The sequence below is a fragment of the Hyaena hyaena genome, unplaced genomic scaffold (genome assembly GCF_003009895.1).
Source record: "Hyaena hyaena isolate Hyena2069 unplaced genomic scaffold, ASM300989v1 scaffold_18, whole genome shotgun sequence".
NCBI lineage: Eukaryota > Metazoa > Chordata > Mammalia > Carnivora > Hyaenidae > Hyaena > Hyaena hyaena.
The window spans coordinates 2,958,575-2,976,870 of record NW_024080649.1 but is presented as its reverse complement, the minus strand read 5'-3'; the positions used below and the strand labels follow the sequence as shown (position 1 = coordinate 2,976,870).

General features: G+C 52.0%; 1 protein-coding gene and 1 long non-coding RNA gene across 3 annotated transcripts; one reads left to right on the top strand and one right to left on the bottom strand.

Moving 5' to 3' along the window:
* Positions 1–331: 331 nt before the first annotated feature.
* Positions 332–11,677, bottom strand: VPS4A (vacuolar protein sorting 4 homolog A). 2 transcript variants are annotated; one of them, XM_039221386.1, is made up of 11 exons: positions 11,485–11,677; positions 7,750–7,861; positions 7,522–7,669; positions 6,155–6,213; positions 5,935–6,054; positions 5,286–5,442; positions 4,605–4,753; positions 4,171–4,252; positions 3,723–3,942; positions 1,934–2,074; positions 332–1,216 (listed from the first exon to the last, which is right to left on the bottom strand). In XM_039221386.1, the coding sequence occupies exons 1-11, from the start codon at positions 11,503–11,505 to the stop codon at positions 1,115–1,117; spliced, it is 1,311 nt and encodes a 436-aa protein (XP_039077317.1). In that variant the 5' UTR covers positions 11,506–11,677; the 3' UTR covers positions 332–1,114. The 2 variants fall into 2 exon arrangements, with proteins under 2 accessions (XP_039077317.1, XP_039077310.1); XM_039221379.1 differs by having other exon boundaries at positions 6,155–6,216; positions 11,485–11,676.
* On the top strand, positions 11,358–18,035 carry LOC120223333. The gene is made up of 3 exons (XR_005526266.1): positions 11,358–11,480; positions 16,082–16,310; positions 17,976–18,035. It is a non-coding gene; the product is annotated as an uncharacterized LOC120223333 (long non-coding RNA).
* The last annotated feature ends 261 nt before the right edge of the window (positions 18,036–18,296 follow it).

The following is an 18,296-nucleotide window of genomic DNA, read 5'->3' as shown; positions in this document are numbered from 1 at the left end:
CCGGAGAGCGCGCTCTACTCCCGAACAGGGTGGCCACTGCTCAGTGGTAGCTGGCAGGCTGCCTCAAGGGGACGCAGGCCCAGCACTGCCTGATCTCCCACAGGCCCCCTGGGTTGCAGGGAGAACTGTCCAGGTCCCACATCTGCAAGGCCCTGGGGGGAAAAGAGTTCTGGCCAACCTCACCGGAGAACTGGCCAGGGAACTGTGACAGCAATGCCCTCCTCTGCTGAAGAGAAGAGCAGAGAGAAAACCAGAGGGTCTCTCTATTGGAAGCAAGCGTGGCCTTCAAGGAGCCACAGACAGGAATCAAAGATGAGATCACTCAGGTGGCTCAAGGGGGAAAAGGATTTATTAGCCCATTTTCAGGGCAGGGCGCCAGGGGCAGTGGCCGAGTTCAGTGTTCTCACATTCAGAGGGAAGAAAAGGCAGCAGCGAAACCCACCTGACTGCCCTCACTCATTCTGATCTACACAGCTTTGTGCTCACAAAAACCATCCTCTCCTCCTGCAGGGAGGACACAGGGCCCGAGATGCTGACGTAGGAGGTTGGGAATGGCTTGGCTTTACTCTCAGCCTTCACAGGCAGGGCTTGGGCTGGCGACCCGAGGCATTAGCCGTCGTGTTCACAAGGAGTAAAACTTGGGTGACAGGAATGGGCGGAGGGAGCTGGCAAGCCACTCACAGAAGGTCTGCACCAACCCCGCGGTGTGGGCTGCTCCTACTCCTTGACGCTTCTGGGAGATTTTAACTTTATTTATAAACAAGACAAAAATCCAAGCAGCATTAATTTAGGGGAACAAGAAAGGTTAAAAACAAAACAAAACAAAACAACATGGGGAGGGGCAGGACAAGGAGTTGATGAGCATCCAGAAGAGGAGGAGGAGGAAGTAGGAAGAACCAGTATTCCGCCCAGTGCCAAATGTGCTTCCGTGTCTCTGCGGCCCTGGAGGCCCTTCCTTCCTGCTCCCCGGCTGGTGGCCAGACAGCAAAGGGGACGCCAGAGTGACGTTAAAATGAGCCCCAGCGCCCTGTCTGGCTGCTGACATGGGGGGTGCCGTGGATTTTTTACCCCAATCAATTCCTCCCACCTTCGCCATCACTGAGTGAAGAAATGTTTAACTCTCCTGTCCAAAGTCCTCTGAGAATTTCTTCACTTTCAGGAGGTCCTCCGCATTCACGGTGGGCCGAGTGGTGGCCAGAGACCGGAGCATGTCCGACTGCAAGGACAAGGGCACGAGGCTGAGGAGGAGCCAGGCTCCAGGTCCTCGGCCTCCCCGGGCCGCAGACCCATGTGGTCCAGGGCAGGAAGAGGCCTGCCCTCACGATCACTCCCAGCCCCAAATGAAAAGCTCCCCATGGCTGCCCGGCTTCTGCCTCAATGTCTCCTGTGACAGAACGCTCTTCCCTCCAGAGGCGGCTCATGCCATTTCCAAACAGGCCCACTCTTCATCTGAGAGAATCCAAGCTCCCCTCATCTCTTAACTCCTGTGACAAGTTCTTCCTGACCCTCACACCACACTAGCCACACTGGCAGGACACGTGCCACACCCAACAGGCAAGACCATCAGCAAGACGAGGATGAGGAAGGGGCCAGGCTAGTCACCTGACACTGCCTGTGCATCGGCATCAAAGCAAACTGCTGAAAGACACGGTCTCCTTCTGGGCACAAAACAGGCCAAACCCATGGAATGATGCAGTCACACCAGCTGGCCTTTTTTCTTGCTGAAGAAAGTAAAATGCTAACACTATGGCCTCATCCTGGGCCCCCAGCAAGTCTAATGGCAGGAGCTCCAGCTACCCGGAGCCCCACTGGCCATTCTCTGTTTCAGAGGAGGCACAACAGCCCAAGACAGAGAAGGGGAGAAGCTTATTTTCAGACCCAAGGCCCCAAATTTCTGGGCTCTGTGCAGTCCCTGGCCCAGCCGGCCACTTACCATGCAAACCACAGGCTCTAAGAGTTTGTCACCAGGGACATCCATCCAAGTCATCTCTATGGCCTCCGGGTCCCCTGGCGAACATGGGGTCAGGAGGTCATCGATCATAACGCTAGGGTTGGTGCGGGAAGGGCCACAGACCTGAAATCAAAGAGGAGTTTGGCTAAAGAGGCTGCCTCTTGGTGCATGGGGAAGGGACAGGATGCCTCAGATTCTTTTTTTGTTTTATTTATTTTTGAGACAGAGAGAGACAGAACACGAATTGGGGAAGGGCAGAGGGAGGGGGAGACACAGAATCTGAAACAGGCTCCAGGCTCTGAGCTGTCAGCACAGAACCCGATGTGGGGCTCAAACTCACAAACCATGTGATCATGACCTGAGCTGAAGTCGGACACTTAACCAACTGAGCCACCCAGGACGCCTCAGATTCTGAGTGGTGAAGAGAAGGGAGTGGTAGGGAATGAACGCACGCCTGGGTTTCAAGGTCGTCAGTCTGAGAAGGCAATGACTCCCTTGAAACTCGGGTTGGTAGTCAAAGATCGAAGGAGGATTTCAGCGGTTTGTGACTAGCCTGCTATTGCAGGTGCTGCTCTCCTGAACCTCAGGCTGGGGTTCAGAGTGCCTTGACCTCTTCCTCATCTATTCTCTCAGATCCCACCACAAACGCAGTGACATCAGAAATGTCTTTCCGTCCATCAACAGATGAATGGATCAAGAAGATGTGGTTTATCTATACCATGGAATACTACATGGCAATGAGAAACAATGAAATCTGGCCACGTGTAGCAACATGGATGGACCTTGAGGGTGTTATGCTGAGCGAAATAAGTCAGGCAGAGAAGGACAAATATATATTTGCACGTATAGGAGGATTAGGAGGAACTTGACGGAGGAACAAGGGGGAGAAGAAGGGCGGAAATGGTGGGGGAAAGGGAGAGAGGCAAACCATGAGAGACTCTTGAATGCTGACAATAACTGAGGATTGTTGGTTGTGGGGGGGTGGGGGTGATGGGCATGGAGGAGGGCACTTTGGGGATGAGCACTGAGTGTTATGTAGAAACTAATTTGACAAACTATTTGTAAAAAATAAATAAATAAAAAAAAAAAAAAAAAAAAAAGAAATGTCTTTCCAACCAGTCTGCTTTATTGGCAACACCTCCCCGAATAACATCAAGGATAATTCCCCTGCCTTCAACTGTTGACTCAAACGTCACCTGGGGTGACATATCCTTTAAGAGTACAACCCGCTCCAACCAAACTTCAGGAACGCCAGACCCCCTCCCCTCCTCTGTCTTTCCCTTCATCACCCTCAAAGAAACACATTTCTCCCTGACTAGAGAGGAGGCTCCAAAGGGCAGAGATTTTGTCTACTCTGGTCACAGATGTCTCCCTGGCTCCTAGAACAGCACCCGGGGCAGAGTAGGACCCTTGGCAGACACTGGGCAGAGATGTGCTGTGTGAAAGGAGATCCTCCTTCCAGCCTGATTCTGTGCCCCCCGCTTTTCAGACACCGAGTGGGGTCCCCATGCATGGTGGCCCAGCCGGGGTGGCAGAGGTGGCTGCCGTGCTGCCACATCCTCTGGCTTCACAGTCTGAGGTGGTCACACTCGAGCAAAAAGAACTAGAGGGAAGGACAGAGCAGGGGCAACCGCAGCGCCTGGTGCCAGAGGGCCCTGGATTCTCCAGGAGACCAAAGATGAATCACCTGAGCAGCCAAGGAGGTGGCCGAGAACGCGGATATCCCTGCTCCGGTGACACTCCCTAAGCGACTCCCCACTGGCCCACTCACCTTTTTGAAGTGCGTTGCTGACTGTACTTTTCGAACAGGCTGCATGAGGGAGTCCCGCACGATGATGCTGATGTCAGCGCCTGAGTAGCCTTCCGTCTTCCGGGCCAGCTCGTGGATGTTGGCATCCGTGAGGTTGTGGGGGGTGCTCCCCAGATGCAACCGGAACATCTGGGCACGGGCAGCCTCCTCGGGCAGCGGGATGTAAATCCGCTTTTCAAACCTAGAGAGCCAAGCACAGGGCAGGACTTGAAAGCAGACGGCACGACGGTCTTAATGGAGAGGGGCGCTGGGGTCCTCCCAAAGCTGGCCTCACCGAGGACCTGCTCGCCTTGCAGACATGAAGAAGCCTCCAGGGGCAGGGGCCAGGCTGCACCTACAGCTGCCAGCGGCGGGCTGACCGCGGCTGGAGAAAGCCCTCAGGCCCTGGCTCCTACTGGGGAAGGCTCACCTCCTTCTAATGGCTGAATCCAACACCCACGGGATGTTTGTGGCACCAAGGACCAGGGTCCCATCGTTGTTATTCCCCACCCCTGTGGAGAAAGGGAAACACAGACGCTGACCCACAAGACCCGCAAGCACCAGGTAGAGTCTGGAAGCACCTGATGTGGGGCCATCCCTGTGCCGCCACCAGCAGGGCCCCCCGGCAGCTCTGCGGGGCCCAGATCCCCAAACCCTGCCCGGCCTGGGAAGGGCAGAGGGTGGCAGCGGAGGCCGTGGTGACCTCGCTGCTGAAGGCCTGGGGAGATGGAGCTGAGAACCGCTCCTGGGACATTTTCTCTGCACCCTGAGGACAACCAGATCCGGCCGCAGCTAAATCCCGAAGCCTGGGGCTGGCCCTAGGTGGACCGAGAACCAGGGAGGGCACCCAGTACTGGCACGCACCCTGCATCTGGACCAAGAACTCCGTTTTGATCCTTCGGGCAGCCTCGCTTTCATTTTCATTGCGGGACCCACAGAGGGAATCCACCTCATCGATGAAGATGATGGAAGGCTTGTGCTGCCTGGCCAGCTCAAACAAGTTCTTGACTAGCCTGTGAAGGTGACAAGCGGAGGTGGGATCAGGACACCCACACACAGGCCCGGCCAGGGGTCCAGTTACTACTTCTCTTGACCTTCCCACAGGCGGGTCAAGATTCTAGTCATGCTTGGATTTCAGAAAAAGTCATCACAAATCTGCTGGCAGCACTGTACCAGGGAAACAGTCTGCCTTGGTGACAGCCTCACTCATTAGCTCTGGATTGCGGACAAGTCTCTTCCACCCCTCTTAGCCTCAGTGTGATCCTCTGCAAAATGTGAGTCGGTGTGAGAAATAATTGAACGACACCAAGTTCCCAATAGGGGACACTCACCAGATACCCAGAGATTGTGAGGGCCTTTCCCCTCCCTTCCGGAGGACTGCCCTCTCCCAAGTTCCCAGTCAATGTCAGCACTCTGTCAGGACAGTGTCCCACCCAACAAGCTAGCAAGATCCCCCTCTCCTGGCTACTTCTCCCTGACACCCAGCAGAGGCTCCTCTGGGAGGTGACATGAGGGCGGGGCAGCAGGGCCTGGCAGCTGACTTACTTCTCGCTCTCCCCCAGCCACTTAGACATCAAGTCTGAGGAGGACACAGAGAAGAAGGTGGAGTTGTTGGCCTCCGTTGCCACCGCTTTGGCCAGGTAGGATTTGCCTGTGCCGGGGGGTCCGAAGAGCAGTATCCCTCGCCAAGGCGTACGCTTGCCTAGGACAAAGAATAAACTAAGGTGAGCTTCCTCCCAACTGGGGAAAGGAAAGAGAGAAAAAGATGGGAGTTGGGGCAGAAGAGGAAAGTCCTACAAGACAAGTGATTCGAGGAGTGAAGGAATAAAGGGAAATGAACTACCTGCTGAGAACCTGCTCTTAGCCCTGGCTCATGACCCGCCAGAGCCTGCAAAGTGACACTGGCTGGCACTGGTTCCTGACCTCGATTGCTCACTGGGGTGGTCAAGTCAAAGTTCTAGTTGCGAAGGTCTTTCTGACACCAGAGAGGAGGAGCCAAATGACGGTGAGGAGCAGGTCCCGGAGCCTCTCCCGACTCAAAGCCCGTGGGAAGGTCGGGCCCTCACCCGCTGACGGCCGAGAGAGCCGAGTGGCCACCTGCTCCTGGACACACCCTGAGAGTGGCAGCCCTGAGCTGGCTTCTTCGAAAGCCTGCTGCTTTCACCTTCTGGGCCTAAAGTAGCTCAACTCTTACCTGTGAACAAGTGTGGGAATTTAATTGGCAAAATAACAGCTTCTTTGAGGGCCTCCTTGGCGCCCTCTAGCCCGGCCACATCATTCCACCGGATGTTGGGCTTCTCCATCACAACGGCACCTGAAAGAGACAAGCGGAGCCTTGGACCCGGACCCAAGCTCACCCTTCGGAGCCCCTCGCCGCGTCCCCTCCCATCGCTGTGGGGCCTCAGGCCTCTTACCCATCAGTTGTTCTTGCAGTTTCTTTTTCTCGGGATTATCCCCTTCACTGTCACTATCGCTGCTGGGAAAGGAGACAGAAGAGGACATGCTAAAGCAAGAGGCGGTCGGCAAGGAGGCACGGAGAGTGAGGTCAGGCCCTGGCTGCTGGCCCAGTGGGGGAGGCTCCTGTCCTGCTCGACAGGACAGACCCGCAAGCAGGTACCCCAAGGACGTTCGGGCCACCTGTTCTCGACACTCCCTCCATGTCCTCCAGGAAACACTCGTCACCCATCCTGTTTCTTCATTAAGGGAGCAAGAACAGAGATGTGCGCCCTCTCTAGAAGGCCGGCGAGGGACACGCGCTTTGGCTGCACTTCAGGGGCTGTCGCCAGCCTTTCGCACAGACTTAACAGCCAGACAGCAAGTGGCTGTGACTTGGAGAAGAGATGAAGTTTAAGTCTAAAGGGGGCACCTGGGAAGGGAACACAGTCACTGGTCTCATCCCAGGGCCAGTCACCTCACGGGACATAAGTGTTCAGCCCTCCTCAGAGCTCTTCCCGCCTCCCCAGGACGCCCCACCCGCTGGCCCTCCTCCTCCCTTCCCAGAGTGTGCCCCCTGCCCTGGGCAAGCCCGTCCAGCCCGGATGCGCCTCTCAGCTGGTGGGGCGGCTGACACATCACCCGCCTGTCTCCCACTACGTGACGCTCCTGCCTGGCACCCTCCCTGTCACCTCCAGGACCCCCCTGGCCTTGATGCTCAACTACCTGGAATCTCTGGTCAGTAAACCACAGACGTGAGGAGAGAAGCTGCACGGCGAGCACTGGCTTTGGAGTCCTGGGTGTGGGTCCAGACTCCGTCAAGTACCGGCTCGGTGACCTAGACCATCTCTGAACCTGAGTGTGTTGCCTCATAAGTCAGATGAAGATGGGAACTCTGATCATAAGAGCAGCAGACACTGTCGTCCTGACAGCACACGGAGCTCTGCCCTCAGGGCCTTCCCTGCATCCTCTCATTTGCTCCTTAGAGCAGAACTGGGCGGGCAGGCCGGGTATCCTCCTTCTAGAGATGAGGAGCCTGGAGCCACAGGGGCCACGGCACTTGTCCACACTCACGTGGCTAGGAAGTGGCAGAGCCAGGATATAGCCTGAGAGTCTGACTACAGAATCCAGGGCCAGTGACCTCCCTGCCTCCCTCAGGGCTGGGGCGCCACCCACAGAAGTACTCTGCAAAGCACCTGCCGAGGGCAGCTAGGGATCTGGTCCCCAGTCCGGCTGGAATTCTCCATGAGGAAGGCGCTACAGAAGCCCAGGGCAGCATGAACACCAGAAATGGCAGGCACTGCTCACAGGGCCGTGCCAGCCAGGCCCTCCCCTCCTGCAGACTCACCCTTTGCTCTCACTCTGATTCTCTTTGACTGGCTTCTTGCCATGCTTCTCTTTGTTTCGTAAATAATCCTTCAGCTTCTCCGCGCGGTCTAGGTACTGCATGCACTTGGCTCGAATGCTCTCCTTGGCCTTGTCGCTGTGTGCCTCATCTGCAACAGGGGAATCAGAGAGGGGCTACTCGCTCCGCTCACAGGGGCTCTGCAGCGGGGAGGGTTCCGCTGTGACTCACATTTGATAGCGTGTAGGAAATACTCCACAGCATGCTGGTAGAGCCGCAGTGCCTCCTCGTAATTCTTGGCTTTATCCTCTTCTGTGGCTTTCGTCACCAGGTCAATGGCTTTCTGGAAAGGCACAGCAAATACCTCAGTGCTTCCCAAGAGACCCAAAAAACCTTGGGGTCCGAGGCAGCAGGAATCCTGGGGATCTGTGGGTCGCACACCATCATGCCGGCCTCTATTTCCAACATCAACTAGAAAGGCCTTAAAAGGAAGCTTTGAAAGACAGCCACCCCCCTTCACAATACGCTCATACAGTTAAAAGCAACCTCCTTCTCAGTTTCACTTTGGATTTCAGCAAGTGGAAATCTGATAAAATATCTCAGGTTAGGGCTCAAAGGGAGAATCCACTTTCTATTCCACGCCTCAAGGGAAAGAAAGGTGGACCCGGAGCCCACGCCTGGAACAGGGAAACACCAGAACCAACTCACTGCTGTGCTGCTCAGCACGAAGGCCAGAAACCACATTTGACCTCGAAGGCCAGAGAGGAGCCAGCCCCGAGTTTTACGAGATGGACAAAAAGGACCTCTACTTCCTTCTACTGGCCCAACTTGCTTCTCTACGGTGAAAAGAGAAGACGGTTTTCCTAAATCTGCTACTCAGGGAAGGGAGGCCTGGACACAGGGGTCAGTAGAGCACTAGCTCCGGGGAGAAAAGTGCTTGCTTACCCCAGGGGCAGAGAGGTGCTGCCAATTAAGGGGAATGGTCCTCTGGAGTCTTGTAAGAACTCTTGAAACTGTCTCTGTGAATCTCACAAACCCTGTAGGCCTGTGCTCTAGACTGGACCTAAACCACGCTGCATCTTTCAGGCAGCTGCCCCACACCTACACACCCAGTTTTAGAAACCAAGGCTTCACCAACCAGGGAGCATTACCAGAATTATCCTCCTCAAGCTGAACAGCACTAGATGCCCGGCAGGCAGATCCCACTGGATACACACAGTTCCATCCACAGCAAACAATAAACCTCCTGACCAGCTCTTGGCAGGGCCCGGGCCCTGTGCAGTCCTTCCTCATCTGGAAGTAAGGAGTTTCCGAAGGACACAGCTAGTTCTGCAAAACTAACAGGCTGCGGTAGACTGGGCCAGGTTGATGAAAACTGAACTCACCAGGTTGAAAAGATGAGGTAAGGTGAAAGGGGTGTTGGCTACTATTTTCAAGCTCAGCTACCTCCACTACCTAAAAACAGAGAATGACGAGGAGCCCAGAACCTTCTGGAATGATTAGCTCAAATTTTTTTTAAGTTTATTTGTCTATTTTGAGAGGGAGAGCAAGAGGGGTAGGGGCAGAGAGAGGGGGGAGAGAGAATCCCAAGCAGGCTCCACACTGTCAGTGTAGAGCTCGATGCGGAGCTCGAATTCACACTGTGAGATCAAGACCCGAGCCCCGAGCCGAAACCAAGAGATGGATGCTGAACTGAGCCACCGAGGCACCCCCTGGAATGATTTGTTTAAACACAAGCTTCTCGGGTCTACTCTCCCCCCACAGTGGCTCTTGAGATAAGACATGAAACAAGTTCTCCTGTCCCTCGTGGCTTCTCTTCTCCAGAACCAATATGCCCGTTTCCTTGGACTTTTTCACTCCATATGCATTCTTGTTTAGGTCTGTCCTTTTGTTTTTGTTTTTAAAAATTTTGTTTTAAACGTTTATTCATTTTTAAGAGACAGAGCATGAGCAGGGGAGGAAGAGAGAGAGAGAGAGAGAGAGAGAGACACAGAATCAGAAGCAGGCTCCAGGCTCTGAGCTGTCAGCACAGAGCCTGATGCGGGGCTCGAACTCATGCACTGCAAGACCATGACGGGAGCCAAAGTTGGACACCCAACCGACTGAGCCACCCAGGCGCCCCTGAGTCTGTCCTTTTGAAAGGCAGAGTTCAGAAAAACAATCCAGGTCCGCTCTGCCCACCCCGCACCTTCTAAATACTTTATTAATTAATGCAGCTAAGAGCACGTTAGGTCTTTTCGGCATCTGCATACAGTGTTTCATGTGCAAGAGGCCGCTGGTGCAATGTGAGAAGGAGTAGTTTTCCCCAACACAACAGTGAGGTGACAGATAAAACTGCCAGCCTGCCCCATCTCTAGTGACACAGATGGCAGAGGATGAGGAAGAAAGGCAAGGGTAAGGAAGATGTGCGAACACAGGAGCTGGCAAACTTTCTGTAAAGGAGGGGAGGGGAAATGTTAGACGTTCCTGGCCCTACAATCTCTGTCCGTGACTACCGACTCTCCCTTTGTAGCCCCAAGGCAGCCCCAGATAATACGTAAAAGAAGGAATGGGTTCCGATAAAACTTTATTTCCAGACACTGAAATGTGCGTTTCATGATTTTCACGTGTCCTATCTTTTCCAGCATTTTAAAAATATAAAAACCTACATTATGTTAAGTGAGAGAAGCCAGTCTCAAAGGACCACATATTGTGTGATTCCAGATATAGAAAATGCCCAGAATAGGCAAATCCATAGGGACAGAAAGTAGATTAGTGTTGCCTAGGGTTGGGAGAGATCTAGGGTTTGGGGGGTGACAGGAAGGGTGCGGAGTTTCTTTCTGGAGTGAAGAAGATGGTCGCACAACTCTGAATATACTAAAAGCCACTGAATGATACACTTTGAATGTGCGACTTAAGTGGTGAGTTAGATCTTAAGGGTTTTTTGTTTCTTAATGTAAAAACACTCTTAGCTCAAAGACCAAAAACGTCGGGGCAGGTGGGTCCACAGGCAAAAGTTTCCCAACCCCAGCATAACAGATCAGAGCTGGTGTTGAATGGTGGGGTCTGGCTTTGGACTCTAGCTGATTCCTGGCCTAGTATTTATTCCATGCCCGTCCCCACTTTTCCCTCCACCTTCAGGTATCTGAAAGGCTCCCCATCCTGTCCGGATCCAGCCAAACTCCCCTTCTCCCATGAAGTCTTGCCTAACTCCCTCAACATGCTCGATCTGCCATGACTTACTGAGCACTTACTATGTAGCAGACACTGGTGCCAAGAACGCTTTACCTGCATTACTCACACCGGAGCCACTGTCACCACAAAAACCCTACAGGGTATTGCCCCATTTTACTGACAGGAAACCAGAAATTCTAAGATCAGCTAACTGGCCCAAGGTCACACGCCAGTGAGCGGCAGAGCCCAGGTCGGGGCCTGAGCATGTTTCTGTTGGCCGGCTCGGCAGGACTGGCAGCACCTGGGGGGGGCGGGGAGGGGTCAGTCGTGCATCCAGGTGGCGCCACCCTAGCACCACCGGGCAAGATCTAGGGAATGAATGAAGGGTCGCCGACCGACGGGAGGAAATCGGGGCCCCGGGGAAGGAGCGGGGACTCGTCCTCAGGGAGGCGGGGAGGGAGGGCAAGTAGCCCGACTGCGGGGCCGAGCTTTCCGGGCGGCGCGGGTGCGCTCCGAGAGAGGCTGATCCCCGCGGCGGTACCTGGGCGCCGCCGGGTGCCCACAGCGGCCTCGGGGCTCGGCCCGACCCGGCCGGGAGTTGGGGTGGGTGGCGGGGGCGCGGGCATTCTGGACAGGAGGCGGCCCGTGGCTCCGAACGCGTGGAAACAGAAACGGGTGGAGGCGGCGACAGGCCGGCGGGGCGGGAGCCGCGGGGCCAGGGCTCCGAGCAGGCCGCCCGCCCGACTGCTGGCTCGCAGGCCCAGCCGCGCCTCCTCCGGCCTCCGGAAGCCGAGCCCGGCCGCGCCGAGGTACCTGGAGGGTTGACGTTGTCATTTCATCTCCTGGGTCCGCCCCACACCCCGCGGCGCTGCTTGCGGCCTCGGTCCGACCCCGGGGAGCCGAGGTGCTGGGTCTGGCGCGGGGAGCCCGGCGGGTTGGCGCTGGGCGCGGGCAGGGCGGCCGCTCGCTGCCGGAGCGGAGTCGGAGGGCGAGCGAGGAGCGCGGCCCAGAGCGGTCGGGCCCGAGCCGCGCGACTGCCCCTTGGCGGCCACAGCCGGCACTGCAGGCACCTCTCCCCGCGGCCGGAGGTCCCTGCGGGCGAGGTCCCGGGTGGGGCCGGGCAGAGGGCGTGTTAGGGGTGTGTTAGGGGCGGGGAGCCCAGCGAGGGCTGGGGTGGGGTTGGATGGAGGGCGTGGCCAGAGTGAGGGCTGGATAGAAACCTCAGGCCTAGACCCCGGTTCTGTAAAATAGCTCCTGTAGGGCAGTTTTTCTTGTACAGTAAGCCTAACTTCCCAGAACTTCGGGTTTCTGATATTTTAAGAGAATATACTGATCATTAGTATCCTGTTTGGCTATTTGGGGGGGAAATGAATGAGCTAACTAATGTAGACACAGTGTGCCCCACCCTGGGGATTCAGTTTGTTAAGTATTATTATGATCCTGGTGGCTCTGTCTAAAGCCAGTTTTTTTTTTTTAATTTTTTAAAAATTAAATTAAATTTTAATTTTTGAAAGATTTTTTTTTTTTTTAAGTAATTTCTACATCCAATGTAGGGCTTGAACTCACAACTCCAAGGTCAAGAGCTCCATGTTCCACTGACTAAGCCAGCCAGGCGCCCCTGTTTTTGTTCTTGTTTTGATCTTAAGCTTTTTCCTCTTTTTAAATGTTTATTTCTTTTTGAGAGAGAGGCAGAGAGATAGAGAACTCCAAACAGGCCTGCTCTGTCAGCGCAGAGCCCCCACGTGGGGCTTGCTTCAACTCACCAACGGTGAGACCATGACCTGAACCGAAATCAAGAGTCAGATGCTCAACTGACTGAGCCACCCAGGTGCCCCTGTTTTTGTCTGTTTTTTAAATATAATTTATTGTCAAATTGGTTTCCATACAACACTCAGTGCTCATTCCAACATGTGCCTGTTTTTGGTTTTTTAATATTAACTCTTATACTTTTCTCTTTAGGAAAGCCGTTATCGTCTTCTTTAGAAAGTGGTTTTCTTAAACTTCCAAAGCTGGCGGCTTTAGCCTGGTAAACTTCAGTCTAGTTTCTGGGGATACACCAGTGATCAAAACAGGTCGAAGGCAGCCTACAGTTTGGGATGGTGATGTTCATCAGGAAAAATGATGTAATAAGTGTGTTGAGGCCCATTGTGAGAAAGCTCCTGAGTGTCTAACAGGCAACCTACATAAAATAGAAAGGCTCCATTTAAGAAAAGGTGCCGCTAGCCCTACACGTAGAACAGATCGCAAGGATGGAGTGGCTGCAGCATGTGAAGCTATTGCTATAGTCCAGAAGAATGAGGGAAGCTTGGACTAGGAGCAGGGCCATGGAGAGGCATGTGCAGGATAGAGAGACTTTGGAAGGCAGATCATAAGCCCACAGAAATGGATTAGATTTGGGGTATGGTGAGGGGCAGGAAAGGACAGAGATGGCACCTGAGTTGCTGGCTTCAGGACCTGGGCAGATGGTGGTACCACTGAAATAGAGACTTTACTGAACAAAGACCAGGCTTGGGGGGTTGGGGAGAAGAGGAGTGAGAAAGATGACAAATTTGAGGTGCATTTGAAACATCGAGTGTCAGTTAGACGTATGCCTCTGGAAGTCGGAATACAGACGAGGTGGGAGATGTACATGTGCGGGATGTGTGGGTATGGGCAGGAATGAGCTCTCCTAGGGAAGAGCAGAGTGCAGGGGGAGCTGAGGGGAGAGCCGAGGACAGAGCTTGCAAGTTTATTGACTAAGGAGAGGAGGATGCGCCTGCAAAAGCAGCCCAGAAAGACAGCTGCGGAGAGAGGACAGCCACCAGAGTGTCTTGGGAGCCGGGGAAGGAGTGCTAGGTAAGGAGTGGGGAGCACAGAGTCTAGCGCAGCTGAGAAGACAGACGGTTCTATGAAGACAATCACCTCAGCCAGAGATGTTTCAGTCAAGTGATGGAGGCGGAAGCCATACCACAGTGGGCTGGGTGAGAGTGGGTCACCAGGGGGCACAACTCTTTCAAGAAGTTTGGGGGGAAGAAAGGAAGGCCTAGAGCATGAGCTGCAGGAGCTGAGGGATCCAGAAAGAAATGTGTGATGGTTTTTAACGGGACACAAGTTCAGCATGTTTAAAAATCCAATAGGAGGGATCTAGTTGAGGAGGCTAATGAACGAAAATGGGATCAAAACAGACCTAAGAGGTTTGGCTTTAGACCTTTAGGAGCAGGAAAGAAGATAAACAGATGCCGACCTAGGTCAGCCGGAAGATAAGAAATTGGGAGAGTACATCTGGGTGGCTGCGGTTTTCTCAGGGAATTAGGAGTAAAGAGAATCTATTGAGAGAGGGAGAGAGACAGAGGTAGGAAGCCTGGGGTTTGAGGAGAGTAAAGATGCTTTGAAATCCTTTCAAGTGAACCCAAAGTAAGCAGTGTTAAGGGCATACCTGGTAAGGGTTGGCAACCTCTCGAAATGTATAGAGGTACCAATTTGCCTTGGATTTTTCTCCCCAGGACTCAGCTGCTCAGGCAGATGCAGGGAGAGAGCTAGGTTCACCCAGGTGGCTGCTATGAAGGGTAGGGCAGGAGACGGAAAACGTAAAGAGTGGGTAGACTAGTTAAGGACCCAAAAGACTGAAGGACAGTCACGGTGGGAACACACTGGAGAGAGATGCTTCAATCATCGCTTTCGGAAAATGCTCTGTTCCAGCAGTAACGTCTAGTGGGCGCGGGGGGATGGGTGAGCTGCAGTGAAAGGGCCATGGTCGCACATGAGGAGGCTGAGGAACCAAAAGGCCAAGTAAGGTGCTGAGCATGTCTGTGGACAGTGGAGTCAGGATAATGGCAGGAGTGGCAGGACAGGGCTTTGATGAGCCTGGGGGAGACAGGGAGACACACACACACACACACACACACACACACACACACACACACACGTATAAGTCATGGCTTCTCAGCTTCTACTCTGAACACTGCTCTTTCAGACACTGATGGAGCTGAGTGGGAAGGCTTTTATTTGCTGTTATGCACCTGGCAAAGGCACTGCCCTTTTATTTATTTAAATTTCAAAAAGTTTATTTATTTATGTATTTAGTGAGAGAAAGCACACATGAGCCAGGAAGGAGCAGGCAGAGTGGCAGAGAATCCCAAGCAGGCACCGCGCTGCCAGCACAGAGCCCAATGTGGGGCTCGAACCCACAAACCATGAGATCATGTCCTGAGCCCAAACCAAGAGTTGGAGGCTCAACCCACTGAGCCATCCAGGCGCCCCAAGGCATGGACCTTTTAAATCATCGAGAGGGCAGGGCTGGGTCTTTTTCAGGACTTGATAGATGACTCACTTCATATTTGCTGGATGTATTAATAATGAATTCATTAAGAAGTAATAAGGAACCCTAACTGGCAGAGGAGAGTGAGGCAAAGTCGAGAATATTCTACTAACCTCACACACTAGATGGGCTGTACAAGTTGGAAGACAGAATCGAAACACAAGTCCCTACAATTAAGGAGGGCTGTGTCAGTCTGTTAAGGCTGCCATAACAAAATACCACAGGCTGGGGGGCTTAAACAATAAAAATTCATTTTCTCCATGGTTCTGGAGGCTGGAAGTCCAAGATCAAGTGATTAGCAGAGTTGGTTTCTTCTGAGGCCTTTTTCCTTGGCTTAGAGTTGGTGATGCTTTTGTTGCGTCCTTGCAGGGTCTTTACTGTATGCACATGCACCGTTATCTGTGGCCAAGCTTCCCTTTTTTTATAAGGACACCAGTCAGATTGGACTAGGGCCCACCCTAACGGCCTAGGCCTAATTTTAACCGAATCACCTCTTTCAAGGCCCTATCTCCAACAACAGTCACACTCTGAGGCATGGGGATTGGGCTCAGCCTTTGAATTTGGTGGGACACAATTCAGCCCATGGCAAGGGCTGGGTGTGAGACCCACTGGCTGTGCTCACCTTCTCTCTGGTCTGCCTACTCAGCTTTCTTGGGACTCTTGCTTAGCTGCTGTCTTCCTAGAGCCTGCAGTACACACACTGGCCCTGGTGACAAAGCAGAGTTTCCTGGAGGAAGCGCCCCACCCTGGAGGGAAGCTGCTTCCAACGGCAGGAAATGGGGATCCCCCTCCCCATCTCTCTTGGTCACCCATTTCTCCTTAGAGGAGAGCTTGACAACAGACTCTGAGAACCGCTCAGTGGTGCAGTGGGTGCTGGGGTTGGGGCAATCAGTGGAGGAGGGAAAGGGGAAATAAAGGCACTATTTATTTGTGTGCTGGCACATGGAGCATGTTTAGACTTCCAAAATCTGAATCAGATCAAGAACTCCCTATTCTAACTTTCTCATAGAGCAGAAATCAGCTTCTCAGCTCCCACACATTAGAGCTCCCACACTTCAGGTAGAGAGTCATTGACTTGCAAATACACAGTTCCATTTGTTCCTTCCTGCACAGCACTTTTCCAGATAGGATTCTGCTGATGCTGACAATGCGGCACTTGTAAACCTGAGCTTGGACCAGCGCGTCAACTTTGCTTAGCCAATACAACCTAGTAAAATCAGACGACACAAATGTCAGCATTTTAGGACTCATGCCCAAGAGTGGGTTCTTAACACTTTGTTAAGGAGCCCTTGGATGGGGGCCAAGAATGGTGTGGAAGAAGAGGAACAAACACTAAGTTCAGGTGAGTAACAGTTTGGAGAGGTAGGGCCAGGGCCAAATCTCAACCAAAGTGATACATGGAGCACTGATGATTCCTAAGAAACCATCTCCCTCCTCTGTGTGACTCAAAGTATAATAAAGCTCAGACTGATCCAATAATTAAGCTCCTGTCAGTGAAAGTCAGGGGTGGAACGAGAACCAAAACTAGGTTTTTAGGAATTTGGAGGTGCCCTAAATCTGCTTCCAAATGGCACCAGAAGAGACTGAGACATGACCACCAAACGCCGCATGTGGTACTGGCTGGGACCCTCTGCCAGAAAGGAAAAGGAGAGGTTGCTGGGACGATGGGCACAATGTGAACGGGGCCTGTGTATTGGTGGGCAGTGCTGTGCCGGTGTTGATTTCCTGGTGGGGAGGTTTGGAGGCTGGCAGTGCAGGACAGTGTTCTTGTGTTTGGGGGACACACACTGAGAATGTAAGGGTGAGAGAGCATCATGTCAGAAAAGACACGAGATGATAATGGAATATAAAATGTTAATAACTGAGAAATTTGGGTGAAGAGGACGTAGATCTTTGTTCTGTACGGCTCTTGAAATTTTCCCGTAGGTTTGAAACCATTTTAACATCAAAAAAAAAAAAAAAAAAAAAAGAAAAGAAAAAGAAAAAAGTACAAGTCTAAAAGCATTTTTTTATTTACAGTATAAAGGTTACAAAGGTATATATGTATTTATATATAATACCCTTAAGTTACAAATTTTCATTGTAATGTACAACGCTATATGTTGATATGCAACTCAAGGGGAAGTGTTGTCTATGCATTTATATTTATTGAGTACACATAAAGCTTTTATTTTATTATTAAGAACACAAATACTGCCCTGTTTTATGCCGTAAGTTTTGATTTGGTAGCCTGGTGATACCAGATGATTTGAGAACTCAATTTTAAACAACACTTAAAAAGAAGTCTTGTTTAAAAACGGCGTTCTAAAAAGAAAAACAGAATATCACATACTTTTAATGTTTTGTAGAAGCATTATTCTAGCTTTCTAAGCCTTAATACTTAACAAAAATGAAAGTTGTGTGGAACAAAATACACACAAGGGAGTATAATCAGAATTTGCACAGATTAGCCATAATAGGCCTTCATAGGTAGTGGTTTGCCACATTATCTTCTAGAAGATCTTGGGTCTAGTACCGAAAGGGAAATATCCTTTGGGCTCCAAGGTCTTATCATGCTGAAGACATCCAACAGATTGTAAACATAATACTGGAGACTTATGCTGGAGAAAAAAGTACAAAACTGAAACAATTTCTTGTAATAAGGGTAGATTTGCTATAGGTGTGAAGAATGTCACTGAGAATGATGATTGTGCCAAACCCAAACTTAGTGGAAATCATTTCCTCTCCCCCAAAATCTGGTAATTCGCAAAGCAGAGGTGAAAAACGTAACCGACACCCACTAGAACAGGACTAAGACAGAAGGCAAGCACTTCTTCCAGCCTAGGAGGGACAGACTCTTACACCACAATACTTAGGTGCTGGTTCTGATTCCACATAATCATTAGCACCCGATTGTCCAAGTGTAGGTTTAGAGTAAAGGCCATCACACTGAAGGCAAGCTGATAGAAGGGGACTGTTACTGTATGAAAATTATGAAAAATTTCAATTAACCTCTCATTTCCTTTAGGTGTCCTTTTTGTTGAGTTTGAATGCCAGGGTGTTCTAGAAGTGGAATTTTGCCAGGTTTAAGATATCTTCTATTGGACAAACACCATCTACCGCGTGTAAGGCCTCCCAGCAAATGAGACATTTAAAGGGGTAAGTGTGGAAATGAACGGGTCAGCACAATTTAGAAATAGGGGTAGATGAAATATACACTCAGCTTTGCTATTTATAGATAAAAGAAGCATTTCTTTAAAGTTTATTTTGAGAGAGACAGAAGCAGGCAGAGATGGGGAGAGACAATCCCAAGCAGGCTCCACACTGTCATTGCAGAGTGATGTGGGGC

Coding starts and splice junctions, on each gene's coding strand:
- VPS4A (XM_039221379.1), bottom strand. CDS start 11,505: ATGACAACGTCAACCCTCCAG. Junction 7,670..7,749: donor TTTCCTACACGCTATCAAAT/GTGAGTCACAGC, acceptor CCCCTGTTGCAG/ATGAGGCACACAGCGACAAG. Junction 1,217..1,933: donor TAGAGCCTGTGGTTTGCATG/GTAAGTGGCCGG, acceptor TTGTCCTTGCAG/TCGGACATGCTCCGGTCTCT.